Source organism: Octopus bimaculoides, chromosome 3 (assembly GCF_046866305.1).
Source record: "Octopus bimaculoides isolate indiv1 chromosome 3, ASM4686630v1, whole genome shotgun sequence".
Taxonomy (NCBI): domain Eukaryota; kingdom Metazoa; phylum Mollusca; class Cephalopoda; order Octopoda; family Octopodidae; genus Octopus; species Octopus bimaculoides.
This window is the reverse complement of record NC_142930.1, coordinates 43,503,729-43,518,712: the sequence shown is the minus strand read 5'-3', so window position 1 is coordinate 43,518,712 and position 14,984 is coordinate 43,503,729. Positions and strand designations below refer to the sequence as shown.

Here is a 14,984-nt window from a genome sequence, read left to right as displayed (position 1 = left end):
GCAAGTTATACATAAATACATACATACATACATACATACATACATACATACATACATGCATGCATACATGCATACATACATACATACATACATACATATGTAGCTAGGACACTCTAGAATGAAATCTGTCGGAAGGATAATCTCGAGTAGAAAGAAAGAAGAACCCACGATATGGTAGAAGCCATAGTCACTCATAATAAAAAGGAGTACCGCTGGAATGTCCCAGTGAAGGCCTCAATATAATGTAAGCACAACAGACCTGCTATAATGATTTTTCATACCTTTTCTAGCGAAGTACATTACTAGTTGGTTCAATTGCATCAAAGTGTGTACTATTTGACACACATTTATTGTCAAGACACTTGACAATAAGTATTTCATTGGTCACATCAACTGTGTTATCATAACATCCTCTGTTTTCCTTTTTCATCAATTGTGAATCTTTCAATGGACATATCTTTAGTCGATTTTCTCTCATTGTGCCTGTTTCTTCGAATCCTTTCCCTAACAAGTGAACCAGCAAATCATAACTTGTGAATAAACTATGAAAATATACACAGTGTGAGAGAAGATCTTCTACTACTTCAAGCATTTGAAGAACAACTCTGCTTCCAAGAGTGAGATCATCATATTGACTTTCATCTTCATTTTTACCGCAATATAGTTCAAAGTTATAACAATATACAGACACGCCACACAAGGCCCAAAACTTGTGGTCAAATCTAATGGGTTTCCCTTTAACAAATTTTTTCAATGAATTGTGTCCGTAGTATTTGATTATCATTTCATCAACCGAAAGATCTTTTTGAAAAATTTTATACTTTTTAAAAAGTGTTTTGGATCATTTGAATTAGAGAGGGAACTTTGAAACCTTTATCAGTTTTATTTTCCTCCCAGTTCTCATTATTACAGAAATGAATTTTGCTTTTCAGATTCTGAAAACGATTCATTGTCATAGCCTTTTGGATCAGACACCCCCCCCCCAAATCCTCTTCATTTGACCAGTATTGTCTATTGGATAGCAACTTGTGGTAACTGGACAACATGAGAATGCCAATAAATGCCTTGACTTCGTCTACTGATTGTTGTGTGTCAATATTATTTTTACTTGTTGCAGAATACCGCACACTTTCCTTTATGATGTGGTCATATATTTCTGGAGTGATTATTGTTTCAAATATTTCAAGTGGACCATAATATTTCAAAGCGTCTATCATTTTTCTGAAGCTCTTATCAAAGGTATCAGTTCTGTTAGAATAATTCCTACACTCAGGTTGCTTTTTCCTTCAGGCTGATTCTGAACTATACAGCTTCCTCTTTTTTTTATAGGCTAATAAGCTTTTTCTTCAGAAAAACTAATGTCCCTCAATTTTTCATTTTCACTTTGTTCTTTTGCAAGATGCAATTCAAGTGTTCTTGGAACATCATTGATCAAGACTTCACCAGTTTCATCATCATTAGCTTCATCTTCATCTGTGATATAATGCACATCAGGGGGAATAATCTCTATAGCTGCTGATTCAAATTCAGTTCCTTCGTCTGATAGTTCATCTAACAAATTCCTAACTTCATCCATGGTTAAGGCTTTTTCATGGTTTTTAGACATCTGGGGATAAACAAATTAAGTGTTCAATACTTACAAGATTCATTACAATATTCAAAATGACTCAGAAGATTTAATCGGTACAGAATAATATATTTCATGAGTACAACTAACATACTTAATCACTGTATCAATAAATATAAAATGCACAACACTCCTATAGAGCGAGACTAATTACCTTGATAAGATATTTATCTGCACTGTCTTCAGTCTTCACCCTATGACACTTGAAACACTACTGAAAGTATAGTCACCTCTGCGCCGTCAATATTTTCCAATCACGTCGTAACGAGTCAAAGCAACATACATGTTGATACATGTCTCAAACATGAAACAGATGCACATACTAGTTCAGTTGTGTACACACTGACCCAGCGTCTTATATATAGAACAGCAAAATTCGAAGTTATATTATATGCATAAAATGGTATTCGTGAACAAACTATATCCTAAGTATTGTAAAATAACTCTTTATAAACAGCGTTTCTGTGTCAAATGAATACAACAACGATTTAACTTAACGCTACGAGTTAATATTCTCATGTTTTCTCATGTTTCTCAATGTGTTACAAATATATCTGATGCACTTATAAAAAAATTAGAATTTCTTTTTGTTGTATTTATATTCAAAATACATTTATTGTCATATTATAATTTAAAAAATTATTTACTGTTCTATATATAAGCCAGTAGGACATAATGGGTTAACTGGACGTAAAAGGTGGGAGTGATTTGGAAAGCAACAAAAGAATGAATAACATTGTTTCTTAACTGGAGATGGAACACTGCTCATAGATAAGGACCTAAGGGAAGTTAAGGGGCAATGTTCAATGTGGAGCTCTAAACTCACTAGTAGTAGCCCTGTATCTAAATGTACACACAAAGCACACTATATATCTGTGTATGTGAGTGTGTGTGTGTGTGTGTGTGTGTGTGTATGTGTGTGTGTGTGTGTGTGTGTGTGTGTGTGTGTGTGTGTGCACTTAGGACAAACATAAATTTATATCAATTGTTCCTTTGTAAATTTTTCATTTCTGGTTTTTGGAACTCACCATCAGATATTTCAAGTGCAATTGCAAACGTAAGTCCAACAGATCATCACAGGTACAATTTATAGCATTATGTTACAGGGATCTAAAGTCTGAATTTGAATAGACACATATCATAATTATTTTCAGAAGGAAGTATAAAGAATGCAAAAGGCTGAGAGGGGTGAAGAGTGTTGTAGAAACAAGAGAACGGGAGAGAGGAAGAGACAAAATAGAAAAAGAATGAACATCAAAAGAGGTTAAGGTACTGAACTTTAGGGATTTAGAATTAGAATTAGAGAAATGCCAGTCAGGTCAAACGGTCAGCACAACGAGGTAAGGAGTAATATGAAAGGAAATAGACAAAGACGTTGCACACAGTCATGACGTATCCTGACGGACGTTATTTGTCTCTGTCGGGAATTAACGATGCACAGCACACAATAAATATCCGAAAATATGAAAAAATGCATTTGAAGTCTTTCAAATATACAGATTATGCAGAATATAGCTAAGAAAAATCAAAATGATTAATCCTGGATTTTTTTCGACCATATGGAAACCGACAGCTGTTATTGCACTGCCGATCATAAAATATTGATTTCAATAGCAGATGACTACTTTGGATATATCAAACCATAAAATAATATTAAAGTGAGTTAAAGAGACCATCTACTATAATAGTCATCGAAAAGATTTGGATCAGCCCTGAGATGGTTGTGGACGTTTAACGGAATGAGTATTAATTGACTTATATAAACAAAAACACGAATGGAGAGAATACGGCTTTGTACGTCAAGTAAGATTTCAATTATAATACGGTAGACAGCTGTTGGTGATGTGATTAAATGCATTACAAAAAATGTCTGTTGGAAAAAATAGAAAGGAAATATGTTACTGTGAGTTGTATAGAACATAAAACTATAATATTGTTATATTTAAGTATTGGATAAATAAATATTTCCCGAACCATTTTAAAATATATTAATTTGTAATGATTTCTATACAGACCTGCTCAGTCGTAATACTCACAAAGAGACTGTAAATATTTGTTGTCACTTCAATTTAAGGATTAGATGTATATAAATAAATCCCATTGATCATCAGAATTACATCGCCTTGTGATATACTAATACATCATATCATCATAAAAACACGAAACAAATCAAAGAAAATAGGTTATTATTGAATATCAGTAAATATTCGTCGTCCTTTCTACCATATGACTTTTAGTTATAGAAGTCTTAAGAATGTGAATACTTTTGAAAATAAAGCAATTAGATGTCTGGAATTCTATGACTGTTTTCAGAAATTAATTTTTCATAATAACTGGAAAATACTAAAATAGTGTATCAAGAAATCTTATGAAAAACCTATAAACATATTTATATAATTTCACGACAAATGTTATTTAATCGAAAATACAGTAGAGAATGGAACTATGCAGATGGTTCACTGATAAAAAAACGGGTTAACAAAATATATGTTAGAAGAAAAGAAAGAACACACCATATCGTCAAATACATATAACGTAGAACAATAGAGGCATAAGAAAAATATAAAACAAATAGTTCACTGATGCTGCAGATATATATAGTAAAGTATAATATAATAATATATAAAAGAATAATTTAAACAACATTAGATGTATATAGGGAGTTGTAGATAACATTATTTAGAAATAGATCTAGAAACTGAAGCTAAATACATGAATGTATTCATAACAAGAAAACCATTATTTATATGAAGGATGTGGCGGTTGTAATTCTTTGTTAGTGTGAAACTAAAATTGATATTTTTATTTATTTATGTGTTTTAGCCAAGTGGCTGCGGTCATGCTGGTGCACCACCGTGAAAATGTATAAATATTAAAAATCAATAGCTCAGAAATAACGAGAGGGGATTGACGATGAACATTCAGATAGAAATCTGAGTTCTATTGTTCTTAGAGCAATAGAAGAAAAGAAATAATGGATATTGTTAGCACATGTATGAAGAAAACCTCTACAGAAGAGACTAAAATTAATATGATCATAGCCTAGAATGTCATTGTAAGAATATAACTCGTGTGCAACTTGTCCGTTTCAAGCGGTATTTTTCCAAATAAAAGGAAGATTGCAGTAATTATACCATATTACAAATAGAAATAATACAACTTTACAAATTACAGGCCAGTTTCTTTACGATCCTATTTCTGCAAAGGAAAGGGAAGACGTTTTAGTCAATTCATTGGGAAACACAAATAATTGTCTAGCAGTTACTATGCATTCCGAATGAATTCACAACAACTTTTCTAGGGAAATACAACGCAAATGAGATCACTATGACGATGGTGTGGTACAAACAAATGTCATTAAATTTGAACTTAAATATTTCGTTGTTTGGAAATTGTGAAATAATGACCAAAGACAAAATACTTTGACGCTACGTGAATTAAGCAATTGTATGAGTTAAAAGTTATTACAAACTGCTTAGACAAACATTTTGCAGTAGAGTAGTTAAAGATATGAACAATCTTTTAGTAACCTTGAACGTATACATATCGATCAATAGTTTGGAAAGTTATTATACGAGATATATGTATTTAATTGGCTGAGATCTTATAGACATTACGGGCAAAAGATAGGTAAATATTACTCAACATTCATAGATATTACTTGTCGGATACCTCAATGGTAAGTATTATTCACGTGTATGTTTCAGTTGTATAATCGAACTTGGATTTCAGTGTTGAGGTATAACATCTACAGCAGAACCGTACAACCCTTACGCATACTACTGAAAACAGACATAATGTTAGCTAACAATGTAAGATATCTACAATACACTAATTTTTAAAGTCATACGTTATAGTTAATGGATCTTTTAGAATTTAGCACAGCAGAAATGATGAATAAAGCAAAAATAAAGTATTAAAATACAATTTAGCACAGCTGAAATGATGAGTAAAGCAAGAATAAATTATTAAAGTAAAAATTATAAAAATGTTTGGTGCAGTTGCTTGTTTTAATAAGATAGAAGAGTTTAATGAAAAGAAACATTGTGTTTTTACTACCATCAAGAACATACATGTTTTACTATGTGTATGTGAAGCAATGGATATCAAATTAAACAAGTAAAAATTTTCAGTTGAAAAATGTACCAAAATGTTCTTACTGTGTATTCGGAATGTATAATGTATATTTGAATTGTATTTAAATTTGATATCGCATAATTCTGTATATAGTGCATTGGGTAGTAGATAAATGTTTAACATACGTATATATATATATATATATATATATATATATATATATAGTTTTAGGGAAAATAACCAATTTTCAAGAACTCATCGATGAAAATCCACTATCACATATAGAAAAATTAATAATTAAAAGCACAATAAATGAGTATAATATAAAGTAAAGTAAATATCATAAGATAAATATAATAAAAAGATTACACGTGTTTCATAACCAATTTTCAAATAGAAAAGAAATTTAAATCGATTAAAATCAATTGAAATTATCGAAAATAAGTTCTATTCAAAAATATAGCTACTCGTCAGATCGTAAGTAGAACGATAATTAGATATATATCTCAGCCAACAATAAGTACCAAATGAATTAATATGAAATACTTATTATATAAAGATAGAAAAATTATTTAAAAAATTATTATATATATATATATATATATATATATATATATATATATATATATATATATATATATATATATATATATATATATATATATGAGTTAACATGCGATTTTCTGAATTTTCTGAATAACAGAGACAGGAATAATAAAAAGCATTAATAACCACTGTTTCTCTTCTAACATATAATGCCAAATTTGTAGTGTGTATTAAAATTAGTGTATTAAATTTATTACTTTGAATTATTTTGCATTTCATTGATTTTCATATATTATATATATATGTATATATATATTTCCACATATATTGTTCTTAATTTTAAACTTCTTCGATATAAAAAAAACAAATGAAAAACAGAAACATACACTGACGGCACACATAACTGTACACATATGCACACATGTACACACAAACATGACTACGTACGGAAAAGCGTTACCAACAAAAACCTATCGACGTATGATGCTTATATCCTTGTATGAGGTTATGTCATTTCAATTGATATTTAAATAGTGTTGTCTCAGACATTATTCCAGCATGAATCAATGAACGAAGATACTGATGTCATTCACCAACATTCAGTCTCTATATGTAAATACTATTACGTAACATTTTAGCTATATTCAGAATAATCCATTTGTCAATTGAGAAACAAGTTGAACTTGGTACACATTTTTATGCATTAGAAAATATGTTCTATGTTGTAGAAACAATAAACGTTGGGGTAGACATGGTTGTTCAGGATTTTTCTTCTTGTTATATATAAGATAAAAGACAACAAGACGTATTGAATTTTTTTTATTATTATATACAAAAAGTGAACAATAGCGTCGTGAGCTACAGGTCTCTCACAAGTGAATTACAAATTCATTGTACTTCCAACGGCGTAATATTAAATGATTTTATGTAGCTTGTTGCAAAGCAGATAATTCAAGGGAGGGTTTATATATATATATATCTATCTATCTATATATATCTACGTATATATATACATATATATATATGTATAGCAAACATTTTGATTAAGTTGAGGCATCAAAATGTAGTACGGTATTATCCATACAATTTCAAAAATAAGGTGATTAAAATCAAAATAAGCAACAAGGGTATCCAGAGCTAATGCAGTACGATCGTTTCACGCAACTCCATTTTATTGAAAAATACAATCTTACATCAATTTAAATGATCTTGATTCTTATGACAATATCCATTATGATTTCTGTCTGCTCCGTCAGCCCTAACACTAACAGACACTGCCCCTTGTTCTCTCAGCTTTAGATCTAAAAGGATTTGATAAAACCAGTCTATAAATTAAAACTGACCCCATAAAAAACAATGACAAGCACACATCTGTAACAAGTCTTTCTTCCTGATACCTTAGTAGCTTCTAAACTAAAGGGAAGGCAGCGTGTTCTTTGTCTATCTCATTAACTTCTTGGAAATTTTAGGAAAAATTATACTCATGTGTCCATCTGTTTTAACTTAATTGAATTATGTCTTTGTGCAGCTTAAGATTGCTCTGCATTTAAATTGATGTAATGAATGCATTTTTAAATTAAATGGAGGTGTGTGAAATGATCGTACTGCATTACCACTGGATATCCTTGTTGCTTATTTTGATATATGCATGATAGATCGCTGACCACGACATTTAAATTTTTTTCTCCTTTTTTTCTTCTTATTTCTTTCTGTTGAAGAGCGTAGCTCGAAACGTTACAGACTTTCTCTATTCCCGAGCGTTAAACTAATACATCCTTTTGTTGTTTACACCACCTGTCCTCGTCTGTTGTTGTTTTTGTCGTAAATTCTCCCATATATATATATATATATATATAATATACACACAGCGTACTTAGAAAAGAGTTAGATATATTACTATTTCAAACAGTTTCACTGGGCGTCTTGCATCTTAAACTTGCGAACGTTTCTTACAGAAATCTACCTCGTTGGGTTCAGGAATTGAATGGAGAGATAGAGGAAGTCCTGACTTCCTATTCGGCTACTTGAATACTTATTACGCATTATCATATATATATAGATACATACGTATACGTATATATATATATATATATATATATATATATATATATATATATATATATATATATATATATATATATATATATATATATATATATATATATATATATATCTATCTATATATATATATATATATATATATACACGTATACATGTATATATATATATATATATATATATATATATATATATATATATATACATATATATATATACATATATATATATATATATGTATATATATACGTATGCGTATATATATATATATATATATATATATATATATATATATATAGAGAGAGAGAGAGAGAGAGAGAGAGAATGAGAAAGAGAGAGAGAGTGATATTCATGCATACACACATTCACACACACTTATATATGCATATATTTATATATATGTATATATGTGTGTATGTATGAATTCGCTATCTTATAATTATTCTGCTTCTAATTACGTTCCTTAGCCCTTCGGTAACGTGTCCACACTAATAACGAAAAAAAGAGAGAGAAGCGTCCATAACACGAGGTGGAGGGAATGTAATTGCAACGCTTTCACCTGATTAGCTGAAGCGAAAGGGAGAAGAATGTAAAATGAGAAAAGAGGGGGGGGGGTAAAGTGAAGCGTGAGACAGAAACAGGGAGAAAGACGGAGAGAGAAAGAGACGTGAGATAAAAATAGGGGAGAAAGTGGAGGGAGAAAGAGTGGAAGAGAGAAATGATGATGGTGGTGGTGCAGATGGAAGTGGTAGTGGTGGAGGAGATGGTGGTGGTTGTTGGAAAATAAAAAGCGTATTTTATAAATTGAACGAAGTTTTTTATATTACCTATCACTCAATGCAAGCGCTTAGGTGGAACTCCGTGAAATATTTTTACGCAGCTGATATATACAATTTAAATAAAAGTTGCATTATATGTAGGGGATATTTTTTTCTTTAGAAATATTTTTTCTTATAGAAATATAAGAGTGAATATTTATTTTATATGTGCCGTGTATTAAGTCTCTAAAATTGTGCATAAAATATATGAAGTGCATATAAAAAGCCATTTAAGTAATCATTCCAATTTCTTACACTTTTCTATGAGTAGCAGATCAGCGATTATCTTTTCATACAGACACAACACACTCGACGCTTTCAGGTTTTTTGCATAATGTTTTCAGAAATAACGCAGTAGGTTTACTATTAATTCCGTGAAATATTCCCGGGTCCCGCTAGATACTGTTACTCGCTATATTCAGAATAATACCCTATATTGAGAAACAAGTTTATATACGAGGATGTGCTGAATAATTCCTGGTTTTAAGGGTATCGAGAAAGGACTGCTGCAATAAGTGTGTGAATCTGAGAAGGGGAATAATTTGCATAAAATTATAATTAACTGATCCTCGTGTATTTTCTCTTACACAAAGCCAAGATCTTTTCGGCACCCCAACGTCGGTACAAATTTTAATGAATCATAGCGTACCAATTAGTAAGTGCGAAACTGAAAGTTAGCCTATAGAATCGAATTGGAACAACTGATTGTTTTTTTTTTCGTATCTTCTCCGATATACACAACGAGGGTTATTTTTCGTTGGCCACTTGTCTTTGGATTGAGAAAATGGGAAACTAGTAGTGTCCATATATTTCCTTAAGAGATGTGTCACTTCTTTCCTGAGACCATACTTCAATGATAAGAAAATTGATTTTATGAACAATAATTAAAAAAAAAAAAATTTGCTTGAATCTATAAACAATCTTCTATATTATGCTAGATATCACTGGTTTATTGTGGATCGTCATCTATGGAGCTATAAGCGCAGGCTGTATGATAAGAAGCTTGGTTCCTAACCAAGTTGTTTCGGGTTCAGTTCCATTGCGTGGTATCGTGGGCAAACGTCTTATTCTATAACTTGGGGCGACCAAAGTTCTGTAACTGGATTTGATAGACGGAAACTGAAAGAGACTCATCGTATACTTTTGCGCACGCACGCACGCATACACACACAGAGTAAAATTTATTTGCCAACGTAAAGTGGCAGTCCTTCGAAGGACTATGTTACTATTTTTTAACTCCAGGATATCTTTTCCTGTTGGTTTTCGACATATGATCTGTGTCCAAGATATACTGTGAGCAAGGAAACTTACTACACCCTTCTAGCCGTACTGGACAAGGTAACCAATGTTTTCTGGATAATTTCCCTTCGTAGGCACTGGACAACCGTGGACTAGAGATAGCAGCTACTCGAACTTACGACATGCTATCACTGACCTCGTAAGGAGAAAAACAACTAGTTTTAAAACTCTGAATGCGATCTATGTAGTAACAATACTGTGTTGTAAAGTTTATTTGCCAACGGTTTCTCTACCAGTAATTACTATATGCATACATGTTGTTGGTACTCCGTCGCTTACGACATCGAGGGTTCCAGTTGATCCGATCAATGGAACAGCCTGGTCGTGAAATTAACGTGCAAGTGGCTCATCACTCCACAGACACGTGTACCCTTAACGCAGTTCTCGGGGATATTCAGCATGACACAGTGTGACAAGGCTGACCTTTGAAATACAGGTACAACAGAAAGAGGAAGAAAAAGTGAGAGAAAGTTGTGGTGAAAGAGTACAGCAGGGTTCGTCACTATCCCCTGCCTGAGATTCGTGGAGCTTTAGGTGTTTCGCTCAATAAACACTCACAACGCCTGGTCTGGGAATCGAAACCGCGATCTTATGACCGCGAGTCCGCTGCCTTAACCACTGGGCCATTGCGCCTCCACATGCATGCATACACACACACACACACACACACACACACACACTCATATTTATCTATAAATACGTCTTTCGCAACCTAGCAGGACTGAAATATATGTTTATAGAAACTGACATTATTGATGATTATTGACCTATTTAACTAAGGCATTCTGGCAGGAATATGTTTCTAATATCTGAGGATATTTCTTTTACGTAGGTTTCTGTATGCGAGGTAAATTGGATGGAATTTCGGAACATCTTATTCCTTGATTGCTTTAATGTAACGTATAACACATTTCCTATATATTTAATTTCATTAAGTACTGCAATCATTGCCATAGATTTAGAATCTGTTTGATTTTATAATAATTCCAAGTCCTTCTAACATTTAATGCTTTATTTCAATGACAATTGTCATTTTCAGTCAATTAGATTTAGTGAAAATGCATTATGGTAGTTATGCTACATTTCGTATCAAAGAAATACGATCAAATAAGATGATAGTTGTATAAGAGCAGCGAATGAGATATATACATTGAGATACAAATAGATATGGAGGGGTCTTTAATTTCATAAATACATTGGAAGGTAATAAATGGAGAAATGTGATTATATGTAGAAATTAAAATTGGTATTAAAATGGAGTGAAAGATGATACGATTGAAAGCGGAGAAAATGGAGGTAGAAACTAGAAATATTCTCTTGGTGCGTGTCAAATATGTGTTCAGAATATCAGCTAACATTTCCCCAAAAGATAGTGGTATGAAATTTGCTTATTTAATATATTTAAATTAGTAACACATATGCAAACATAGACACATAAAGTTGTTAAACTACCGCACCACACATATAAAGCTTATAATTATGTTTATCAAAAGAATAGCATAACTCGAATCTGATATTTTCACGCAAATTTCACTTACGAGCTTCATCGATTTCACTTGTGTTATACTCTAGATTTTGCAAGAAAAATATTAGAATATTTTGAAGATACAATTTTCAGCGAGCAATGAAATGCATATAATCATGGTTTTATATTCATATATATGCATTTGATAGAAGCAAATAGTCTTGTAGCCATATCACTCTACATTCCACGGCATATTCTTGAAAACATATAACTTCGATAATGAGTTAACCTCGCGGGAGCATTTCAGGAATTTGGAGGGACAATTAAACATATTGTAGAGCCATTTATGCATGCAAAAAAATAACATTGTGCATCGCAAGGCCTGAATTCCTCCCGCATTCCTAATAGTATTGCGTTTTGATTATTGACAAAAGAATCTCTACTGATACTGCGGTGACACTTTTGAATATATTTGCTTTGAAGGACTCTCAAGAATAAAACCTCAGACTTGATTGTCTGGTTTACGTCCAACTTCATATATATTTATTTATTTATTTATTTATGTGTTTCAGCCAAGTGGCTGCGGTCATGCTGGTGCACCGAGGCATCTAATTAAAAAAATTCCCTCCACAATACAGAAAAAACCTCCACTACGCATGCATATATATGAAGTGCAATATGACGCGTTTTTGCGGAGAAACAAGTTCTAATATTCATTTTTCCACATACATACATACATACACACACACACACACACACACACACACACACACACACACACACACACACACACGTATATATATATATATATATATATATATATACGTGTATATACATATATATATATATATATATATATATATATACACATATATATGTATATATATATACCTATATATTTTCACGTATACACGCAAACACATATGTGTGGTGTCAAATTGAGGAAAGTGCAATCTGAGGACAGGTCTCGAAAGTGATAAAAATGAAACATCCATTCAACATCATGGTGTTTGGAGTGATCAGTAGTGATGGCAACGTTATGCCTCCATTCATCTTCCCACACGGCCTCACACTCAACATAAGGATATCATAAAAGATGTTGTTTCAAAAATGCCCCATTTTTGGTTTGTTTTCTTGACGATATGTGGAGTGATAATTAAACCCCTTTGATGAAATTTGTTTGAATTAGCAAATCGTTACGTCTGAGAAATCTAGATATTTACATCATGTTTATTAAACCTCTTTTTTTCACACCATATTTCCATTATGTTGTAATTAATTTTATTTAGAAAGTTTTATCCATATATCGCTAAAGGAATATAACCAGGGTAACAATCTGTTGGACATAGAAAAGTGTCAATTTAAGTACGTTTCCGTTGTCCCCAGTTTAGTATTTACTCAATAGAATAGCCTATAAGAAGCAACTAAGATATATAGATCACTCTACAGCATTCGCCTTCACGGTTTGCTATCCTTAAAATTTTGAGAAACGGAGTGTATGAATGCCATTCCAAATATCAATTATTTTATCTATTACTCATTGCTCATTTATTTATACGCATAATTATCATATACTCTACATGACTCCGATGAAGTTGTTTAATAAAGGCACTGTATTTTAGAAAATATTAAGTATTATATGTGTGCGTGTGTGTGTAAGATTCAGTAGAATAATGTACTTAAATTGGTGCACCTAGGTAGGTCGGAATAATATAAACACACCAGAATAATTTACAAATATTTGCCAGAAATCAATAGAAATTCTCCAGATTTGAACGCCATTTCCCATATTATAATTCTTATCAACTTTCAAAGCTCCATAATGTCATTTTAATTTTTACAGGTCCCCAGTCATTACACATATTCACACTTCCCCAGTCATTACTTACTAATATGTTTATGAAATTCATCACTTTTGAATAACTGTCAGATATTTCAATGTAAATTACAAACATATTTTTTGTCCAACCTTGGTATATAAGCACCGCCAGAATGAAATTCCTGTAGTGCTTGCAGAAAATTAGATTCAACTGAGTATACAATCTTCTCTTGGGCTATTCTGACGTAAATTTTATTAAATGCATAATCTGTAATAATCTTCAGAATATGCGGAGGACACGTTGTGAGATATGACAGTAGCATAAAAATGAATAACAAATGAAGGGCAGGTATGAATCCATTACGGACGCTTCTAACAACACTTTTAATTGATTAATGAGTACATTTTATCAGTTCCAAGGAAACCGCTTTCTTCTAACGGACATTCCAAATAATTTAACACAGTTTAAAATCTTAAAATGTCCCTTAGGCAACATTTCCAATATTCTGCTGGTATTTTAGTTGATAGAACGAATTTACCAAAATGAATTGTTTGAGATTGGTAGTGTATTTTTACAAGGGACGGATCAAGCGACCTCCAGTGATTCAATTATCCTCGCTTCCAACAACTTAGGTAGCAGTGACTACGTTTGTCTGTGATATCTATTAAGCAAATTTATATTGCCTAATGATAAATGGCAATGGAATGCTTTGTGGGCAGCCCGATCTACTACGTTATCATGTGTGCGAGTGAGTGTGTGTGTGTGTGTGTGTGTGTGTGTGTGTGTGTGTGTGTGTGTGTGTGTAATGCACAGGGATATCTTAATAACATTATAAGAACACGAACATTCAATGCCCTGAGGCCTTGAATATTTACTCATTGACACCTAGCCACAGTATACACGAATGAAAATTGGACGCCTATGTACATGTGACTCCTAAGCACGTAGGATTTCACAGGCAAACGCCCAGTGTACCCATATCTCATTATGGCAATGCTAATATATGCGTGTGTCTGTAGATTTCTTACGATTGTACAATATGTTGACTAAGCCCAATGTAAAGCCTTATGTTTTGTGGAATTGTAATTGGCCATAGAGAACACATATTTGCCAGAAATCAATAGAAATTCTCCAGATTTGAACGCCATTTCCCATATTATAATTTTTATCAACTTTCAAAGCTCCATAATGTCATTTTAATTTTCACAGGTCCCCAGTCATTATACATATTCACACTTCCCCAGTCATTACTTACTAATATATTTATGAAATTC

At 32.1% G+C, this 14,984-nt stretch overlaps 1 protein-coding gene across 1 annotated transcript; it reads right to left on the bottom strand.

Moving 5' to 3' along the window:
* Nucleotides 1-286: 286 nt before the first annotated feature.
* On the bottom strand, nt 287-1,217 carry LOC106867618 (piggyBac transposable element-derived protein 3). The gene is made up of 2 exons (XM_014912541.3): nt 1,109-1,217; nt 287-801 (listed from the first exon to the last, which is right to left on the bottom strand). Exons 1-2 carry the CDS (start codon nt 1,215-1,217, stop codon nt 287-289), a joined length of 624 nt encoding a protein of 207 aa, XP_014768027.3.
* Nucleotides 1,218-14,984: the final 13,767 nt, after the last annotated feature.

Bases quoted from the DNA above. Each gene is read 5' to 3' on its own strand.
- LOC106867618 (XM_014912541.3), bottom strand. From the start codon at position 1,217: ATGATAGACGCTTTGAAATATTATGGTCCACTTGAAATATTTGAAACA. The intron at 802-1,108 runs GTAAAAATAATA...TTTTTCAAAAAG, and splicing joins TGTGCGGTATTCTGCAACAA to ATCTTTCGGTTGATGAAATG.